Genomic DNA, 20,574 nt, shown 5'->3' with positions numbered 1-20,574 from the left:
AAAAGCTTCTGCACAGCAAAGGAAGCAATCAACAAAATGAAAAGGCAGAAGGAATGGGAGAAAATATCTGCAAACCATGTATCTGATGAAGGGTTATTATCAAAATAATAGCAAAGAACAAAAAAACAAAAACAGAAACAAAAAAATCAAACAAACCCAAATAATCCAATTTAAACAAAGGACCTGAATAGACATTTTTCCAAAGAAGACATCCAGATGACCAGCAGACACATGAAAAGGTGGTCAGCATCACTTGTCATCAGGGAAATGCAAATCAAAACCACAATGAGATATCACCTCACCTGTCAGGATAGCTTTTATCAAAAAGACACACGATACCAAGTTGGCGAGGATGTGGAGAAAAGGGAACCCTAGGGCACTGTTGGTGGGGACGTAAATTGGTGCAGCTACTGTGGAAAATCGTATGGGGGTTCTTTAACAAATTAAAAATTAAAAACAGAACTACTGTGTGATTTGCACACAGAGCAATGCAGCTTCTGGGTGTATATGCAAAAAGATTGGAGTTAGGATCTCAAAAAGATATCGGCCCTACCACATCCATTGCAGCATTATTTACAATAGCCAAGATACGAAAACAACCTAAGTATCTGCAGTTAAATGGATAAATAAAATATGACACCTCTCCCTCTGTTCTCTCCTCCTCCCCCCCCCCGTGTGTGTGTGTGTGTGTGTGTGTGTGTGTGTACATACACATATTTTGGCCACAGCAAAAGGAAGTCCTACCATTGACAAAAACCTGGATGGACCTTAAGTGCATTATATTAAGTGAAATAAGTCACAGAGAGACAAGTACTGATGATCTCACTTATATGTGGAATCTGAAAAAAGAGAAAGAAGTTCATAGAAACAGAGTAGAATGGTGGTTGCCTGGGGTGGGGGAAATGAGGAGATGATGGTCAAATGGTACAGACTTCCAGTTATAAGATGAGTAAGTTCTGGGGAATCTAGTGTATGGTACAGTGACTGTAATTACCAGTACTGTATTGTATACTTAAAGTGTTTAGGGGGACCCCGGTGGCTCAGCAGTTGAGCATCTGCCTTCGGCTCAGGTCATGATCCCGGGGTCCTGGGATCGAGTCCCACATCGGGCTCCCAGCGAGGAGCCTGCTTCTCCCTCTGCCTATGTCTCTGCCTCTCTCTGTATCTCTCATGAATAAATAAATAAAAAATATTTTAAAAAAAGAAAAAATTTAAAAGAATAGATCGTCAGTGTTCTAACCACACACACAAAATATGGTAGCTATGTGAGGTGATGGAAGTATGAACTCATCTTATTGCAGCAATTATTTCACAGTATATACATGTATCAGATTATCAGGTCATATACTTTAAAGTTAAACAATGTTATATGTTAGTTATATCTCAACAAAACTGGGGGGGGGAGCGGAAAATTATTGGTTCGCCAATGTCAACAGTGCTAGGGTTGAGAAACCCTGCTGTAAGAGGGAAGCAAAGAGGTACAGTCCATAAAACAGAGGGTAGTGCCTGCCCCTGGGATTGGGAGAGGGTGTTACAATGTAGCCAGGGACATGGGGCTCTCTGAGACACCAGCAATATTCTATTTGTTGACCTCAGTGATGGTTATGATGGGTGTATGTTTTGCAATAAGTCATTAAGCTGCACATTATATGTTATCAATTTTTTTAATTTCAAAATTTGAAAAATACTCTAGCAGGTGGGTTGACAAGATAGTAGGATGGAAGAGTGTAGGCACTGGGTTTTAGGGAAGGGGTCCCCACCCGAAAGGGTCTCAGAGCTACTCTGTAGCCAGGCTGGACCTCCAAGCAGGGGCTTATCGTCCTCTCCCAAATAGTTTTTTTTTGAAGATTTTATTTATTTATTCATGAGACACACACACACACACACACACACACAGAGAGAGAGAGAGAGAGAGAGAGAGAGGGGGGCAGAGATACAGGCAGAGGGAGAAGAAGCCTTCCTGCAGGGAGCCCAATGCGGAACTCGATCCCGGGACCCCAGGATCATGACCTGAGCCAAAGGCAGATGCTCAACCACTGAGCCACCCACGCACCCCTTCCTAAATAGGATTTAGTGCTCAGATGGGCCCTCGGCTCCTTCTCAACCTTGAAGTTGAGTTTTCTGCCATGGCTTTAGATCCAGTTTTCCTGAGAAAGTAATCACCCTCGGGCTGGCATGAAGTGTGGAAAATGTCAACTCAGCTTATAGGCAGGCAGAGTGAATGCAAACAAGGATTTTAATTTCAGTGCTCTGGTGGCAAGGGCCAGCCTGCAGTCCTGAAAATGCTGTACCGTTTGGGGGCAGGAAGACGAGGAAATTCCACTGTGACAGTGACACTTTTTTTTTTTTCTTAAAAGTGAGACTGGTGGAGGAACTCCTAGAGTTCTCTCTGGGGGAAATGATAAACATCAGAGAAATTTATTATTTTTTTGAAAAGCTGACTAACTAAAAGGGAACATTAGCCACGCAGGTTCTTAACCTAGCGAGCAAATGGGATGAACTTCAGCCTTCTCTGGGACAAGTTTCACGTGCCCTGTGTCATCTCCCGCAGTCACCCAACAGACAAAACCTGGATTTCAAAACCACCTGCCGTGTTGACACATAGTTTAAATGACCTAGGACAGTACCTGCAAATTGTGTGCGACTTAAATATATTTCCTGGACAAGCGACGGAGTGAATGATTAAACTTTCAGAGTTCTAGGTCTCTTCTTGAGTCTTGAATAAGCAGACTGAGAATTGAAAAGGTGTAGGGGACACCTGGGTGGCTCGGTGGTTGAGTGTCTGCCTTTGGCTCAGGTCGTGATCCCGGGGTTCCGGGCTCCCCGCAGGGAGCCTGCTTCTCCCTCTGCCTATGTCTCTGCCTCTCTCTGTGTGTCTCTCATGAATAAATAATTAAAATCTTAAGAAAAGGTGTAAGACTCACTCTGAGGTGAGCCTAAGAGTCCTGCAGCACGAATTGTTAGTTTCTTTTCTTAAATGCTTTGCTGATCTCCCCAGACCTTGCAAACACAGAAAAACAGCCCTATTGCACTTAAGAATTTAACTCTGTCTTAGCAATGACAATTGAGCAAGAAATATGTTAGCAGGCAGGAGTCATTCCTAGGATGTAAGCACACAGTTCAGGAATGGTGGATTATTTCTGGCTCAGGATGATGCTGTTTAGTGACGATACATTTTTCAAAGGTGGCACACAAACAAAATGTGAGGTGAGCCAATTTAACTTGGAGGCAGCTTACTCGGGAGTCACGATCGAAGCGCTATGGCTAAGGTGTGTTAAATCCAGGGGCCCATCTTGTGTTGTTTATCTATATTAATAATGAAACAGTTTCTGCAGGGAAAGGGATTTTTAGCTTCGGAGGTTTAAAGGCAGGTATGATAGAGAAAGAAATCCTAAAGCTGGGGTGTGCATCCTTCTAAACCGACCGCAGTGGGGCAAAGGTCCCTAAGTTGGTCCTGGCTGCACTCTCTGAACGGTGCTGTATGGTGGAGCTTATGCTAGTTCTTTGCCTCATCCTATGCATGTTTGCCGTCATAGCTCTAAAGGCTGCTTTAAGCAGCCGAGCAGAGGGAAAGCGAAGGGGCGACTTGAGCATGTCATTTTTCCAGCTCCGTCTGGGTGTGTGAGGGAGCAGGGGGGGCCCCCAAGGTGAGTGGGCATGCTCTATTCTCCCACGTGGTGGGGGAAGGAGACCCGTGCAGGCTGGGCTGCGGGAGGCTGAGGCAAGTGGTGACGTCGACTTTCTCTTAAGATAGGCAGCACTCTGGTCATAAGTTCCTGCTTGGGGCAGGGGACTGATTCTAAACTTATTTTGGGGCAGCCTGGGTGGCCCAGCAGTTTAGCGCTGCCTTCAGCCCAGGGTGTGATCCTGGAGACCCGGGATCGAGTCCCACGTCGGGCTCCCTGCATGGAGCCTGCTTCTCCCTCTGCCTGTGTCTCTGCCTCTCTCTCTCTCTGTCTCTCTCTCTCTGTCTCTCATGAATAAATAAAATCTTAAAAAAAAACTTACTTTGATGCTATTGCGGTATAAAATACACATAGTGAAGGGAGTCAATTACGCTGACCTGAACTGTACTGCTCAGTGAATTTTTAGATATGGGTGTACTCGGGTAGCGGTCATACAGATCAAGATACAGACCATTTCCAGCACCCCAGAGGGTTCCCTTGTATCCCCTGCCCTATCTTGGTAATAGATATTTATTTGTTTATATTTATTTACTTGTTTATTTATCCCTGTTCTGGCTTCTGTCGCCATAGGTCAGTCACATTGGCCTCTTTCAGGTCAACATTTAAATTTCAAGTTCGGAATAAATAGAATCATACATTGTCTCCTGTTTTGTGGATGATTTCTTTCTCTCACCATTTGGGAGAATAATCCGTGTCATTGTGTGCATCAGTATTATTTTCCTTTCATTGCTGAGTAATATCTCACTGTATGGACAGACCTCGGTTGGCTCATCACAGAGCAGCTGAGGGATATTTGGATTGTTTCCATTTTGGTGATTCTACCTAAGGATTATAAATATTTTTGTGCATGAGGAGGCCATTCGTACCCATTTCTCTATATATCTAGGAGTGGAATTCCTGGAGCAGAGGGCAGGTATATAATCAGCTTTAGCAGATGCAATCTTAGAGTTTTCCAGAAAGATGACCGGTCATGGGAATACCTAGTAGTAGATTTCTCAGGATATCTGTGCCCCTGGCTTCACATTCCCAGTTTTTTACAATTTCTATATTTACAATTATGATGCCATTGCTTTCAAAATATTACATGCTAATATTGTATTGGTTGGGTGGTTCAACTAATTGTGAGGGCTCAAACACGGGGGACACCCCTCCTCCCCACCCTGTACACCTATACAGAGCAGGGGAAGAGCCACTCAGCAAGTCGAGTACCGTGGGGACCCTGAAGAATTGAGACAAGCCACCCACAGACCCACCTTCCACTGGAAAGCTTCCCTTCTTGGACTTGGATTGATGGATTTCAGTGGGTCTGGAGCCTCCACTCTGGCCCGAGACCCTGCCTTTGTCTGGACTTAGCCTGTGGGAAGCTGCACATAAATCACAGAATGCCAGGCCCAGGGAGGGACCTGAGCACTCTTATCCAGGGTGTTTTAAAGCACACACTTTCACAAGGGGCTGCAGCAGAGCGGAGGCCAGATTTCAGTGGTGGTGTGACCCTCCCGTGCGTGCTAAACATTACTTGGTTCGTCTGGCAGCATTTGCAAAGAGCGTGAGTCTCTTGTCTTTCCAAATTCTTGCTGTGTCCTTTTCCGGTTTGCACCTAAGAGCTAAGACGTAGAAAGTGGTGCTTTGAGCCCCGTCCCCACCCCAACTCAGATCCAGCCTGGCACCAACACCAGTCCTTGCGTTCCAGCAGATTCTTCGGGACTCCCGCTTCCAGCGGGCTTCCCCGGACAGGCCCAGGTCCCGCAAGCCGTCCGGGACTCAGTTTACCCAAAGTGGCGCGCTCAGGCCAGCATCGGGCCGGCCTTCTTCCCGTCCGCAGCTCCCCGAGGCTGCATCGCTTGGCCCCTCTCGGGCCTGCCCTCTCCTAGGGTCCCCGCCTCGGAGCCTCTCCCAAAGGAGGGCTTTCGGGCCACCGAGACTCCGCCCTCGCCGGAGCGGTTCCGAATCGCCTTCCCGCGGCAGGCAGGCCCACACCCCTTTCAAAGTTAGCGAAAGTCGCTCTTTCTTGCAGAGCCGAGCTCGCCCTCTCGCTGGCGTGGAGCGCTTAGCCGCCCCGGCGCTGGCAGCCCGGGCGCCACGGCCTGGCAGGGGCGGAGTGGCGGGGGGAGCCGGGCGCCCTGACACCTGTCGTGGGCGCGCTTGGGCGCTGCAGCCCCCAACAGCTGGCGGCGGCGGCCGCCACAGGAGCCCGCCAGGAGCGGAAGGAATTAAGCGCCCGCCCATCCCATCTGACTCGGCCGCTCCCCTCCCCTCCTCCCCCTCCTCCCCCCTCTCCTCCTCCTCCTCCTCCTCCTCCTCCTCCTCCTCCTCCTCCTCCTTCCCTTCGCCGCTGCCGCCACCTCCTCCCGGTCCCTGTCGGCTTCTCGGCGGGACGCCGGTGCCTGCGGGCTTCGCACCGCGCCCGGGGCGCAGGGAACGGGGCTCGCGTCCGGGAGCTGCCCCGGGATGGCGGTGAAATAGGGGGACCACGGAGAGCCGCCGCGACCCCAGGCTGCGCTCGGGAGCCCGTCACTCCTTCTCGGTGGCGACATGGGGGACCCGGTGTGCCGCGAGAAACCGCAGCTGCACTACGCGGTGAGTGTCCCGGCGCTCGCAGAGGCGACAGGGGGCGCCACTTGGCCGGCCCGGGAGGGGACGGCGCTGGGTCGATGGGATCCGAGCCTCCCCAGAGGTCCTCGGTCGGGGTCAGGGGGTGGACGGTGTCGCGTGCGTCACCCCCGAGGGTCACCTGCTTAGAAACTCGGCTGCACCTTAGAACGGGAGCCCCCGCCCCCCGCAGCCCGCGTTCCTTTACCCCGGGCTGCGGACACTGCGTTAGGGGCCAGAGGCCGGGCCCTGCTGCCGCCTCGCCAGCGGGGCTGAGAATGGGGCTCCTGGGACCCAGGTTCGCCCATTCAGCCTTCGGTCACATATGCTGCAAGAACGAGAATAGAACTGGACGGGAGGCAGGACCGCTCCGTGATCTGAGCGTGTGGCTAGTGCACTCTGGGGAGAAAATGCTGCAGGGCACCTTGGGGTGCAGCTGGTCTGCTTCTGGAAAAGAGGGTGTGCATTTCCCCTGGAGTTTGTAGCAGGACAGAATGTTGCACATTATCCGATTAACATGAGAGGATGCCCAGGGTCTCCTGCCAGTATCTTCGCTCCTCCCTATTAACTCAAATAGTCCACAAATATTCACCGGGGACCTACTATGTGCCAGACACTGGGCTCTGGTCCCGGGGCCGCAGGACCACAACAGATTCAAAGCTCATGGGCTTTTCCTCTTTTAAAGAAGGAGTCAAGATTTCAAGGTTAATGACCGACTGACCAAATCCAGCTTCTAGACGGAGTTTATTTTTGAGAGAGAGAAAAGAAAGATGTTTCCCAGGACTGAGTACTACTCCTCAAGGTCCGGAATGCCGCCTGCAGGCATCGGGCAGGCAGCAGTATTAGCTTACTGCAGTCTTCGGACATTTCTTTTCCGATTGTAAGGTGTGGTATTTTGACATGGGCCATTGCAGTTGTCCTGCCATCTGCTACTTTACTCGGTTCTCCTTGACATGAGTTTCACTGCTGAGATTTTCCATGCTGCTTTAAAATCGGAAAGAATCAGGCAAAAAGTTAGAGATCATCCATATTTATACTTAAGCTGATAATTATCTGTCTGGAATTCCTATCTTCCAGAATGTACCAGCTACAGTTACAAAATATATTTTTAAAGAAAGGAGTGGAGGTGGGCAAGAGTGGTAGGTACAGAGGTCCTGGTTCCTGTTGCCAGGTGGGTCCTGAATTAGCCGGAGGTAGGGGGCATTAGGCTAACCTGGAAGCTCTGCCCTTTCACTTTGTTGGGCTGGGGGAGAAAAGAGGGTCTGAATTACAAAAATCATTAAGGTCCCTACCAGGTGAACATTCTAGGAACCTTATGACGGCTTTCTCTAGTTTTGCCAGTGACTTGTCTTGAAAAGCCAAGTGAGACACTAATAAGTTACTAATGCTCGTTCAGTTTTTTTTGAGACACGAGCAGCTCCGTGATTTTCCTTTTAAAGTGGTATTAAGGGTAACTCATTTTGGGCAGAGGTTTCTTTGCACTGAAGGATCTGGAGTCTGTGCTCATTATGCGTAGTCGACATCTTACCCCACCACCTTTTCCAGATTTTGAACTGTGTGCTGATGCCCTTTGATTTGCAATCGGAGGTCTCTATGCCATTTACAAGGTAGAGGAGGAAAGGTGAGAACTGGTTCCTTAAATTAAAAAAAAAATCTATTCATTCTATCAATGATTGTTGCCTCGGTCATGTAAATGCATCCCAGAACAATTTGAAAATTGTTATCAATCAGCTGTTTCTGTCTGCTAAAAGTATGAACTTAGAGTCAAGCTAATGCTAACGTCTCCTCTTGTGCTCGGAAGATCTGCTGATGAACTACCCTTTTATTCTAGCACAGAGCACCACATGCATATTTTCTGATTTAGGACTATAAAAAAAGAAGATTCCAGAGGGAATTTGTTGGCTTTTGGGTTGGAAGAAGTCACCCGGGCCCTCTGAAGTTTCTCATGCATACTTTAGGGTGATAAAGCAGCAGCATTCAGCAGCCCTGTATCAGTCACAAGTCAAAAGAATGTTCTTTATTAAGTGTGACCCATTGCTTTTCATATTAACATAACCCTCTCTGGCTTAATATCTCTTCTCACGCTGCTCTCTTCGTTGCTCCCCCCACACTGGTTTAGGTAATTCCGAAAGCTTGTTTGCCTCGTAGCACAAATATTCCACTTCCTTTGCTCCACGTGGTTCTGCCCCACTGTGTATTGTCCTGGGGTCTTGGGGCCTTTTTTGGCCTGTGTCTTCCTGGAAAAGAATGATCCTGCACGTGTTCTTGGCACTTCTTGCCTGCTCTGAGGTAGAATCCAGGGAACAAGTATTTAATGTTCTTCCTTCAGTGCTGTTTCATTTGTCCAAGGAGAGACTGCCCATAAGAAGTCAGTGGCGCTCATTTTATTCATTCGTCAAACATTTGTTGAGTGCCTATCGTGTGCCAGCCATTTGGTCAGTCTTCCGAAGGGATGATTGAAGAGGGAAAATGTTAAGAGTTGCCACAAACTCTTCACTCATCTTTTTAAATGGCTATAATGGTCACAACAAGGAGAGAAACACAAGCATTTAAGTAGACAAGAGCGTCCTGCATTTGTATAACGTTACACTTTTCCAAAGTATAGCACGACTGTCTTCTTGTTTTATCATCACAACAAATGTGTGTGTTAGCAGCTCGCGTTCTCCTTCCGAAACCTTTCCTCCCACGGTTTTCCCACATTGGGTTTATGGTGACTCCAGCCTTCCAGCTGGGTGTCGTCCTTGACACCTTTCGGTGACTTGGTCAGATTTGCATTTGGAAACATCTGCGTGGAGCCCAGGATGGGGTTGAGGGTGAGCAGGAGCCGGAGCGCATCCTGGTATTTGGGCCAGGGAGAGAGGAGGGAAGAATGACCTACATAGCATGGCAGCTGGGCTGGAGGTGGAGAGCAGTTAGCATATTTGAGAGATACTTAGGACATGGAAAGCCAGCCAGTCTTCATTTGGATGGGCTACAGAGATGCTAGCGTGTGGCAGTCAAGGATGATTGCGGGAATCAGTGATTTCCTGGCAGCACTTCTAGAGAAACTGCAGGTAGTAATATGTCCCTCATTATTACTGCCTTCTACAAGTTGCAGAGCATTTGGACACGGTCTGTGTCAAATCCAGCTAGTGGGTTAGACAGGTTTTCTATTTTGTGGCTGAGGAAATCCCAGCCTCAAGTGGTGGCGTTCAGGGTGGCACAGGTGTAGCTGGGGACAGAATGGAGTGCTCTCTGCAAGCGCTCTGATTTCACAGAGCTCGTCTGACTCATTTAGACAATTGAGATAGATGAGCCGAGTTGGCCTCCCCCCTCCCTGCTCTGTCGCCGTAATACACCGACAATGCAATGTTGTACCTGCAGTGACTTGGTGTGACCATCCATATTGTTGAATCGCGTGGCCAGATGACTCTCTAATTGGACAGGAATGGACAAGCCCCAATCTTAAGATATCTCTTGAGTTTCCTGTCACGTCTTTACGTCTTTCCCAGGGTTCGTTAGCCTCAGCAAAACGAACCTTTGGGGCAGGGTCATTTTTTGTGGTGGGGGCTGCCCACTGTCGGATGTTTAGCAGCATCCCTGGGCTCTTGTCCCCCAGCTGTGACAACCAAACACGTCTCCAGACACTGCCATGTGCCCCGTGGGGGACAGAGTCGCTCCCACTTGAGACCCGCTGGTGTGTGTGATTTTCACGCATGTTTTAAAGGAGAGGTGTTAATTACTGGGTAATAATAAGATCCGAGAAGAGGAAACGTGGTAAATGTCACGGTGTCCCAGTGATCGCGGCTCTAACAGCGTCCTCCTGCTCTTGGCGATCCCACATGGTTAGGCTGCTGGGCCTGGGTTAAAGGTCACGCTCATCTGCCTTCCCCAACAGTCCCCGTATGCTTTCTTCCATTAACCACAAACAAAATATTACAAACCTTGGTCGTTTGCCAAGACCGTGTAACGTATGTCTCATTTCATGACAACTCATGCAATTAAGTGTGGTGACTCCTTCAGGAGGATTACTGTGCTAAGCCCTCGTTAAAGAACGAATGATCAGAGGCACTTTCAAGAAGCTCGTGAGTACTACCATCCGAAGCAGCTCCCTGGACACGTCTTTTCATCCCCCTTCTACGAAAGGGAAGCTGGAAGGAAGTTTCCTGATGCCTCTGGCTAAGATGAAGCTGTGTGTGGGGTGATGTGTGTTCTTCTTCGCTGAGGTGTGACAAAGAGCAGGAGATTAGGCTCTGAGTCGCCACGGATCCCTGCGGAGTCCAGCTGTCAGGGGGCAGCCGTTCCCATCGCCCGGAGCGAGCTTCTCCTGAGCTCCTCCGAAGCCGACCTCGCTTCCTCTTTGGTGGGGTCGCCCCACCGTCTGTGCTCTTGACCGCAGCCTCAGCGTGCAGTGCTGGCTATTCCCTGGCTCTGGGCGACCCCTCCTTAAGGAGGCCCCGCTAAGCTGCCCACCCCGAGAGGAAGCCCCTCTTTCCCACAAACGGTGAAGGGCATAATGTGAAAGTTGCCGAACGTGCTCTGTATGAACATTTGACTTCCCAAGACTCTGAAGCTGTCGAGTTCACCCAGTCGTTCAGTGGTGCTGACGATAGGACGTTCTTTGGTAATTCTGAAGACACCCTGAACTGGGCACTGTTGCAGGGCCGAGCTGATAGGAATCAGTTATCATCTATCAGTGCTGCCGGTGTAGACATCTTAGGAAATTGAGCAGGACTTGTGCTGACCTGCTGCACGGCCCGGAATTCACTTTTGTAGCTCTCTGCTTGTCGTCTGTCTCCACGAAAGCTAACATTTTACTCATTCCAAGTAAATGGGAGATGATCTTATCCCCTAATGAACAGCTCTGCTAATTGTGGATGCCTTTTCACCCCCACCCCACAACATGCTCCTTTTCTGTTGCTCTGAGAGCTTTTCCTTTACATGGTCCCTTTGGTGTGCAACTCCCATCATCTTAGGGAGCCACGTCTCCCACCCTCGAAGACACTCCGTAAGCACCACCGTTAATGGAGAAATAATCAGGCTCCTGTTGCACGTTGCACTGGGTATCTGCCGATTGCAGGAAAACAAATACTGCTCTTTGCCTCGTCCTTTCTGGTGATGAACTAGTATTGTTTACTTTTCCTATTCCCCACCCTGTGATAACCCTGGACCAAATGCACTTGAGTGTCAACTTGGTTGCGATGTTATTGTCCACTCACACGCAGTCCTTGCTGGCTTTCTGATTTCTCACTTGCCGCTTGCCCGTGGCACTCTCAGCTGTTCCTGTCCTAGTAGGTGGCCGGCCGCTCGGGGAGCTGCCTGCACCAGAGCACCTCGGGGGGCAGCCCTGCCAGGTCCGTTTCACAGTGCTCTCCAAACCCATCCTCTCCTTTGCATCTCTGCTGCTGTCACCTAAATGCAAGTACCCGCTGTCCACACTAAGATGACCTGGTAACCCTATATTCTAGTCGTGGCACCTGCGAGATCTTTTAAAAAGACAATGAAGTTGTGACATGTCACTGCTTAAAGCTCTCCAGCTGGCTTCCATGAGTTATGCTTAGACCGATCTCCTCGTCCATGACCGTGGCCTTCCAAGTCGGCCTGCATGCCCCCCACCCCTTGCTTCCTAACAGCCTCCCTCACCTTACCACCGCCCAGCCACATGAATGTCCCTTCCGTTCCTCAAATGCCACTGGCTCTTTCCCACCTGAGGCCTTTGTACCTGTCCCTCTGCCTGAGATGTTCTTTGTGTGATAGGCTTTTACCATGTCCTCCAAACAGCGGGAGAAAATGTCCCCTTCCCTGAGCGCCCTTTCTAAAGTGCTTCTGATTATGGTCTGTCAGCAGTGATTATATCACACTGGCTGCTGCGTCGTGTTTGCCTCGCTCCTTGGTCTTCTATCCCACATGCCGCGTTTGTCTGTCTCTCCCTACTGATGGGGAAGTGCGTTCAGGGCGGCGACCCAGTCATTCTTTTCCCACCGTGGCCCCACTGCCTCGAGTGAGCCCGGCCCAGGGTAGGCACCTGGTACCCAGCGAGGAGGAGATGCCCTTTGTGATCTTAGGCCTTAGTTCTTAACCATTACCGGTCTGCTCTCCCGTGTCAGACTTTAGCTGACTTCTTGGTTTATTAGTGTCTAATGGCCTTGCCTAAATTTGCTCCCTCTGTTCTGATTGAGCTGGAACACCAGTTTATTAAATCTGTTAGTTTCCAGCTCTTAGTTAGGAATCGTGACCTCTGAACTAGGATGCGAGAGATGCTCAGAAAGCCCCGGTGCCCGGACGTGGGAGCTGTGACCATATGCGGGTGAGGCGCCAAGGTCTGTTTCTGGCCGGCAAGTGCTCACTTGGGTGACAAGTGAGGGTGACAGGGGTGCACTTGCTTCCGGGCAAATGCAAAGGCACTGAGTGAAGATGGACGGGAAGGGGGAGGGAGACAGCTCCCCTAGCTTTTCCTTCTGCATCCCATCCAGGTGGGAGGTCTCCCCGGGCAGCCCAGCCTGGCAGGTATGCTGGCGGTCTGGCTGGCTGGCCACTGACAAGGACTGCAGGGCCCTTTCTGAAGTCCTGGCCACGTGACCCAGTGTTAATTAGCACAGCCTGTTTTCGATCATAAGCACCGAAATAATGGGAGTGAGTGGATTTCAAGGGCTTAGGTGCTTGTAAGATTTTGGACTAAGATCTACCAGGGTTTACAAATGAACGCGATTAGTTTACTACCCTTTAACGTCGCTTCTCAGATTTTCTGGCTCTGACATTATTTTCAAAAGATGGGTCTTTCTGATTTCTTTGATTCCTAAATACCTTCTGAATACTTAAAAACTGGAAAGAGAGATCAAACGAAACAACGAGGACTCCCAGCAGTCATTGTGTGGTACGGCTTACTCTGACCTCGTAGGGACTACTTGGATGCAGATACGGGATACGTCTCCGTTTGAGGAGTTCTACACAAAGTAGAAGCTTCATTTGTTCATTCAGATGTGACCATCGTTACTAAAGGCCCTTTCCTTGAAAGCTGTCATGACCATTTGTTTTTTTGTTTTTTTGTTTTGTTTTGTTTTTTTTTTTTTGTCATGACCATTTGAAAACGAAAACTAGTCAGGATTTTCTCCCCTTTCTCTCTGGTTATTCGACACATTCTTCGAACTCTTCTAACTTAAAAAAATTTTTTTTAATAGTACGATTTGAGTGTTTGGAGTGTCAGCTAAATTAGATTTCTGAAATGAAGTTTTCAGAAGAATTTGGAGTTGTGGCTTTGGGGAAGAGTTGCCGTGGAAACAGCAAAAGACGTTCAGAAGAATAAACTTTGAAAATATTTTTGAATGACCCCTTTCTGCAGCTGACTGAAATATCTGGTAAAGAAACGTAGAATTCAGTCCAAGTAAAATAAAGAGGCTGACAGCCTCTCGCCAGCAAGCGGAGCACCCCGGCTCTGCAGCTGCGGAGCTCCCCTGTGCCAGGTGGGTGCCGCTCCGCACGGGCCGAGCTCCCCGTCGCTGCTCTGGATTCCCGACTTGGCGGGACCAGTGTCATTTTAATTAGATCCACGGGACAATAATCATTTTGCAGGAGAATGGAATATCGGGTTGGCTGGAAGAACTTGAAAATAGTAACGTGTAGCATTATTTGTCTAAGTATTTATGCACATGGCTTTCAACCGTCCCATCATGATGTCGCTTTGATGGTCTGAGCAAACTGTAAAACACTGATCTCAAAAGATGAGACTTTCCCGCACCTTAGCTACTGACTCACTGCAGGAAGGAGAGGGCGCACCCCAAAAGGCCTCGCTTCAGGAATGAACGATCCCTGATGTGTCAGTAAGTTTCGGGGAACCCAAAGGGGAGGGTACAGCATGAAGCATTAGCACCACGGGGAAGCTGTCGCCTTGGGGGCACAGGAGGGGCTGAGGTCACCAGAACCCAGTGACTTGCAGCCTCACTGGAGGGCCCCCAGAAGTGTACCCAGAGAGGATGGCAGTAAGGGCAAGGTATGGAGAAGCAGGGATGGAGCGGGACGAGAGATCCCCTGACCTCTTGGTCCTCCTGCTCTCTCATCTCCCCTTTCCAGGACCAAACCCAGCCCATGCACTGAGATGCAGGCCATCGAGTCCGGTCGCACAGGACGCAGGCCAGCACAGGGAAGGGTGGGAGGTTTGGTTTTGTTTTGGCAGAAGTGGAGGGAGAGAGTTTGCAAACATAAAACTCATCATATGCCTGTTCAGTTTTCTTTGGGGTTTACTCACATTACGAAAGACCCTCAGTTCCTAAGTATATAGAAGATTTTCAGATTGCTTAGAATGTCTCCTTTCTCTCCCCTGTGGGTTATTTTAATGTCCACATTTAAACTATTAACGTGTCATGCCAACCTCATGCATACGTGATGCACATGTCTTTAAAAATATTCATATTACAAGCCTATTAAAGTACTTACTCTTCACTTATCATACCATGATACATCTTACATATGTATCGTAATGAATTTCATCTTAAGAAGCTCCCTACTTAATTTAAAAATACCTTGGTCTAAATTTCTTAATATAAATTTAAACTGTAAGAGATTTCTCCCCTGAATGTGAACTGGTGCAGCCACTGACTGTGAACTGGTGCAGCCACTCTGGAAAACTGTGTGGAGGTTCCTCAAAGAGTTAAAAATAGACCTGCCCTACGACCCAGCAACTGCACCGCTGGGGATTTACCCCAAAGATACAGATGCAGTGAAACGCCGGGACACCTGCACCCCGATGTCTATAGCAGCAATGTCCACAATAGCCAGACTGTGGAAGGAGCCTCGGTGTCCATCGACAGATGAATGGATGAAAAAGCTGTGGTCTATGTATACAATGGAATATTCCTCAGCCATTAGAAATGACAAATACCATTTGCTTCGACGTGGATGGAACTGGAGGGTATTATGCTGAGTGAAAGAAGTCGATCGGAGAAGGACAAACATTATATGGTCTCATTCATTTGAGGAATATAAAAATAGTGAAAGGGAATAAAGGGGAAAGGAGAAAAAATGAGTGGGAAATATCAGAAAGGGAGACAGAACATGAGAGACTCCTAACTCTAGGAAACGAACTAGGGGTGATGGAAGGGTAGGTGGGCGGGGGGTGGGGGTGACTGGGTGACGGGCACTGAGGGGGGCACTTGACGGGATGAGCACTGGGTGATATTCTATATGTTGGCAAATTGAACACCAATAAAAAATAAATTTATTTTTAAAAAAAGAGATTTCTCCCCTGTATGCCCATTGGAATAGTCTAATGTAATTTATTTTCCAAACGATGAAAAAGAAGAATCAGTGTGGCTCTTTTTCTGGCAGATGAGTAGAGTTTTAATCCTTAACGTTGCACATTGACACACAATGGGTTGAGCTGTGCTTTCATGAAGAGTTATTCTCATTTATCTCTGGTGGGTAAGGGGTTGTTGCAAGTGAGGACTGCGGTTTAACCTCTCCGTTAACTCCAGTTAACTTAGCAGAGAGAGAACTCCCATTTCAATCCTGAGTGCAGAAAGTGCCTCTCATCCCTAAGTGACTTCCCTCTTGCGGCCCCTGTGTATCCACTTTTGTAATACCCATCTTGCTTGTAATTGCTTCTTTAAATGCCATGTTCACTACGGAACTGAAAAATCCAAAGGGGCAGAGGCCAGGACACAGGGCGTATCTGGACTCCACATCCTTGGCCACATGTAGCATGTACTTGACACTTAGTATGGGCTTGAATGCCAGCAAAATTAATTAATGACTTAGAGTTCTTAGAGATAATTAGGCAGACTTACAGTGATAATACCAGCCAATATATACTGAATGCTTCCCATGAGCCCTTGGCGCTCTACACTATTTAAACCTTAAAAGAACCCTGTGAGGTAGGTCCTAATATTATCTCTGTTTCAAAGATGAGGAAACTAAGGGACCGAGTTTAGATGTTTTGAGGTCACACAGCTAGTAAGCTGAGTAGTGGGACCAGGACTCAAATCTTTGTCTGTTGGACTGCCCATCTCAGTGCTTGAACCACCACACGGTGGCCGATGGCTAAAATGGAATGGGCTTGAGACTATACATTTGAGATGATACTTTTAAAACTCTCATTTTGTAATAATTGTAGACTCAGAGGAAGTTGCAAAATGCTACCGAGATATCTTGGGTACCCTTTACCCAGCTTCCTCAGTGATAGCTTCCTACCTAACTATAGAACAATATCAAAACCAGGACATTGACACTGGCGCATTACTATTAACTTGTCTATAGACCTTGTTCACATTTCACCAGGTTTTTACATGCATTCCTTCGTGTGTGTGTGTGTGTGTGTGTGTGTGTGTGAGAGAGAGAGAGAGAGAGAGAGAGAGAGAAAGAGAGAGAGAGAGAGAGAATAGTACCTTGCGATTGTTTCCTGTGTATAGAGGGGCATATCTACCATTCAAGATACAGGATTGTTCCACCACCACAAAAAAACTCTTTCATACTACCCCTTTCTAGTGACACCCATACTACATCTTACCCCCATCTCTAATCCAGGCAACTGGTTACCTGTTCTCCATAAGATGATACCTTTTATTTTATTATTTTATTATTTTAAGATGATACCTTTTAAATGACTATCTGTCCTTCCAACACAATGGCAACATTCCTTTTCTTCTTCTTTTTCTTCCTCCTCCTCCTCCTCCTTCTTCCTTTTTAGAGAGAGAGTGCAGTGGGGGAAGGGGGACAGAGGGAGAGAATCCCAAGCAGGCTCCATGCCCAGTGTGGAGCCTGATGCAGAGCTCCGTCTCAGGACCCTGAGATCATGACCTGAGCCGGAACTAAGAGTTGGGCACTTCACCAACTGAGCCAACCAGGCACCCCACAGTGGCAACATGCCTGTCTTCACTCATCATGTATGCCAGAAACATCCAGAAATGTAACAGGAGAAAGTAAAATGAATTGATAATGAGATCAGAGAGGATTTTTGTATTCTTGTTGTTAGTAACATATACAACCACAAAGAACATCCTGTTTGATATTTTTAGCTGAGTGTTGTGGTAATTTTGTAATTCCAACTCTTGTGTTTTCTCTCGCAAAGTGCTTTTGATCGAAACACCACAGACTTTTTTAGCTTCTGCACGGATGCTCCGTGCTCCCTCCCTGCATGGCTGTTCTGATGGAACATCCATTTCAGGAATGACAGCCGCATGGTTGAACTTGCGGCAGCCTGGAAAAGGTACATGAGAGCTGGCATTCTGCCCTCCAAAAGTATTTATGAGCAGGGATAAACACACGTCCCGCATGTATTTGCGGTAGCCATGACCCACTTGTGCTCTGGGCAGCACAAGGGTTATGTAAACCCTGGCATTCATGATACACATGCATTTTTATTCATTCATTTCAGAGGGAGTGGTGGTTCATAGGCCTCTCTTGGGGAAAAGTTTGAACCTTATCAAGATTAGCTGTCTCAAAAAAAAAAACTTTAATAGCTGTTTTTATTCAGGATGGCTGCAGAGTGAAACCTTATCATCGGGACACAGTTATAAAGACTTCCTGCATTTATTTGGTTCCCACTATTTAAAAAAAGGTGTAAAAAGTGCTGATGCTGTCTGATTCTGCAAACATAGGCACGCTCTTGTCGGGGACTTCACTTACTGCTAAGTTTTACTATATGATTTGCCTTGATCTTTATTAGAAAAGGAGACTATTTTTTAAAATCTAGACATTCTTGGATCAACATATGCTTTTAATTAGGTGGGCAGATAATGCCACCATTACCACGGTGCTGTGTCTCGTCACCGTTGTAGGAGGTCTAAGGAGAATCTGGATGTGAAGAACTGCCAGGCCTTCCATGGGATTTCTGCCCCGGGGGGAGGACACTTTTTAATTTTGTATTTCTTTAAAAAGAAATGAAATCTAGAACTCCTGGCATGCGGATGCATACAGACACAAAAAATGGTGCTTTATTGTATAGTTCTGTTGACTAAAATGTAGAATTGTCTCTTGGTATTGGTCAGCTCTTGCCACGCTGTTGTTGTTTAACAAGTTACTTAGAAATTCAGGGCCTTAAAACAGCCATCACCTATTCTCCTGGATCTGTGGGTCAGCTGGGATTGGCTTATTTGGGCAGAGCTCAGCTGTTTGACTGGGGGTCAGTGTGCTAGTCCTGCAGGGCTTGGCTCCTGAATTAGTTTTGCTCCATGTGTGTTTATTCTGGGGCCTGGGTTGGTGGGACAGCATCCACCTGGAAAAGGGCAGAGGCACAGTATGACCAGAGGAATGGACTAAGGATTCGTAAAGCATAGGCGGGACTCTGGCACAAGCTCGTCTCCACCTATCTGCCATTGGCCGAGGCGAGTCACATGTGCAAGCCAAATGGCAGAGGACAGAGAAATAACACCCCCTCCATGATGGAGCTATGGCAAGTTTGTGAGTGCAGCGAGGGGTGAGAAATGGGGACAAGCCAATTATCTTACACAGTATGTAACCAGATTTCTCTGAAAAGACTGATGGTTTTTTTTTTAATTTTTATTTATTTATGATAGTCACAGAGAGAGAGAGAGAGGCAGAGACACAGGCAGAGGGAGAAGCAGGCTCCATGCACCGGGAGCCCGACGTGGGATTCGATCCCTGGTCTCCAGGATCGCGCCCTGGGCCAAAGGCAGGTGCTAAACCACTGCGCCACCCAGGGATCCCAAGACTGATGTTTTTAAGAAGTCGCAAATCTATCTATCTCATTACCCCCCCCCCCCTACTCATTTTGTCAATGAGCTCTTTCTGTCATGGAGATGAGTATGTGTTTCCTTATTTTTTTTTAAAGATTTTATTTATTCATGAGATACACACAAAGAGAGGCAGAGTCACAGGCAGAGGGAGAAGCAGGCTCCATGCAGGGAGCCCGACGTGGGACTCGATCCCAGGTCTCCAGGATCATCCCTGATCCAAAGGCAGGCGCCAAACCACTGAGCCACCAGGCTGCCCTATATGTTTCCTTATGACCTAATTAGACAACAGAGGCAAGATGATGGGGTCATCCCACTGGAACCAGGCCCCACAAATCCACATTGATTGGCTATAGACTGAAGAGATAACAAGGAGATATTTAGAAATAGGATGAATAATATTAACCTTTAACCAAAATTATTACAATTTCCCCATTTCCTTGTCCTTGGCAGCTCTGGTTCCTCAATCTGTCAAAGGGTAAACATTCCGAATCACCTCCCAGGAGATTTTTTAAATCTGCTTCGATTTACTGGTGTCACTTTAAAAATATTTGTAAATGTAGCTCCTGTTTTAAAACCTAGAAGAGTTGTAGATGAGGTAATTTATAATTGGAAGAAAAATACATTTAATCCTTCAGTTCAAACAAATCAGAGCCAACCCCTTGGAAATTAGATGGTTAATTTGATCAATTTTGACATATAAATGGATAAGCTAAATTAAAAATAATGCACACACACAAAATCTCCTCTCTGAAGTTTAAAACCTTTGCCCTGTCTTCTTCCATTATATCAATTGATTGAACAGTTGCCAAATCCTGGTGTGTTTTTTTTATTCCACAGTTTGTTCTGTAGTTGATCTTACCTAGCAGAGCACCTGCTATATTTCAGTCACTCAGTTGTCTAAATCAGGGGGTTAGCAAAGCATGGCCCATGGACCAAATACAGACCACTGCCTGCTTTTTTACAGCCCACAGAGCTCAGAATAAGCATTGCGTTTTTAAACATTGAGGGGAAAATCAAAAGGAGACGACTTTATGACCTGTGAAAATTCTATACAATACAAATCTTAGCATCCATAAATCCAGTTTTATTGGAAACAGCCGCACCCATAATTTACATAATGGCTATGGCTGCTTTCACACTACCATGCTACCAGAGTTGAGTGGTTGCAATACAGTGGATGGCGGGAAAGCCTACACTGTGTATTGTCTGGCCATTTAATGAAAAAGTTTGTGGATCTCTGGTCTAAAACTACGCCTCACATTATCACAGACACTGTAGATAGGTCTACTGTCATATAAGAACGAAGGCAAAAGAAAGGGGATGCACATCGTTTGCATGGAAGGGAATTCTAGAACATTCTGATAAGGGCAAAATAAGATAGAATATTCATTTATCTGTCAGTATGTGTGGAGAACTGGATATGTGCCCAGCACTCAAGGAAAATTTCAAAAAAGGATGACATCTAATTTCTACTCTCAGTCTTCCTCCTGAACAAAAAAGTAAGGGGCACCCACATATGGGTCATAGTGTCTTGAAACCTATCTACCTTGTCTCATTCTCTAAGCCACCAGAAAACCCTTTGGACTTTTTAAGTTGAACGTAATATTTTTTTCATAGCTTTTCTTGTAAATATT

At 47.3% G+C, this 20,574-nt stretch overlaps 1 protein-coding gene across 2 annotated transcripts in view; it reads left to right on the top strand.

The window, feature by feature from the left end:
* Positions 1 to 20,574, top strand: part of ARHGAP6 (Rho GTPase activating protein 6) — a 484,849-nt gene that overhangs the window by 231,364 nt on the left and 232,911 nt on the right. Inside the window, exon 1 of one of the 2 annotated variants that reach the window (XM_038586813.1) lies at positions 6,017 to 6,263. The exons of the other annotated variant lie outside the window; for it this stretch is intronic. Coding sequence (XP_038442741.1) covers positions 6,219 to 6,263 — 45 coding nt within the window. The 5' untranslated portion in view covers positions 6,017 to 6,218. Of the gene's footprint in view, positions 1 to 6,016; positions 6,264 to 20,574 lie in introns of those variants that run through there. 2 annotated transcript variants of the gene reach the window in all.

This window comes from Canis lupus, chromosome X, assembly GCF_011100685.1.
Source record: "Canis lupus familiaris isolate Mischka breed German Shepherd chromosome X, alternate assembly UU_Cfam_GSD_1.0, whole genome shotgun sequence".
Lineage (NCBI taxonomy): Eukaryota > Metazoa > Chordata > Mammalia > Carnivora > Canidae > Canis > Canis lupus.
The sequence above is the reverse complement of the archived record's forward strand: the minus strand, read 5'-3'. Positions and strand labels throughout refer to the sequence as shown.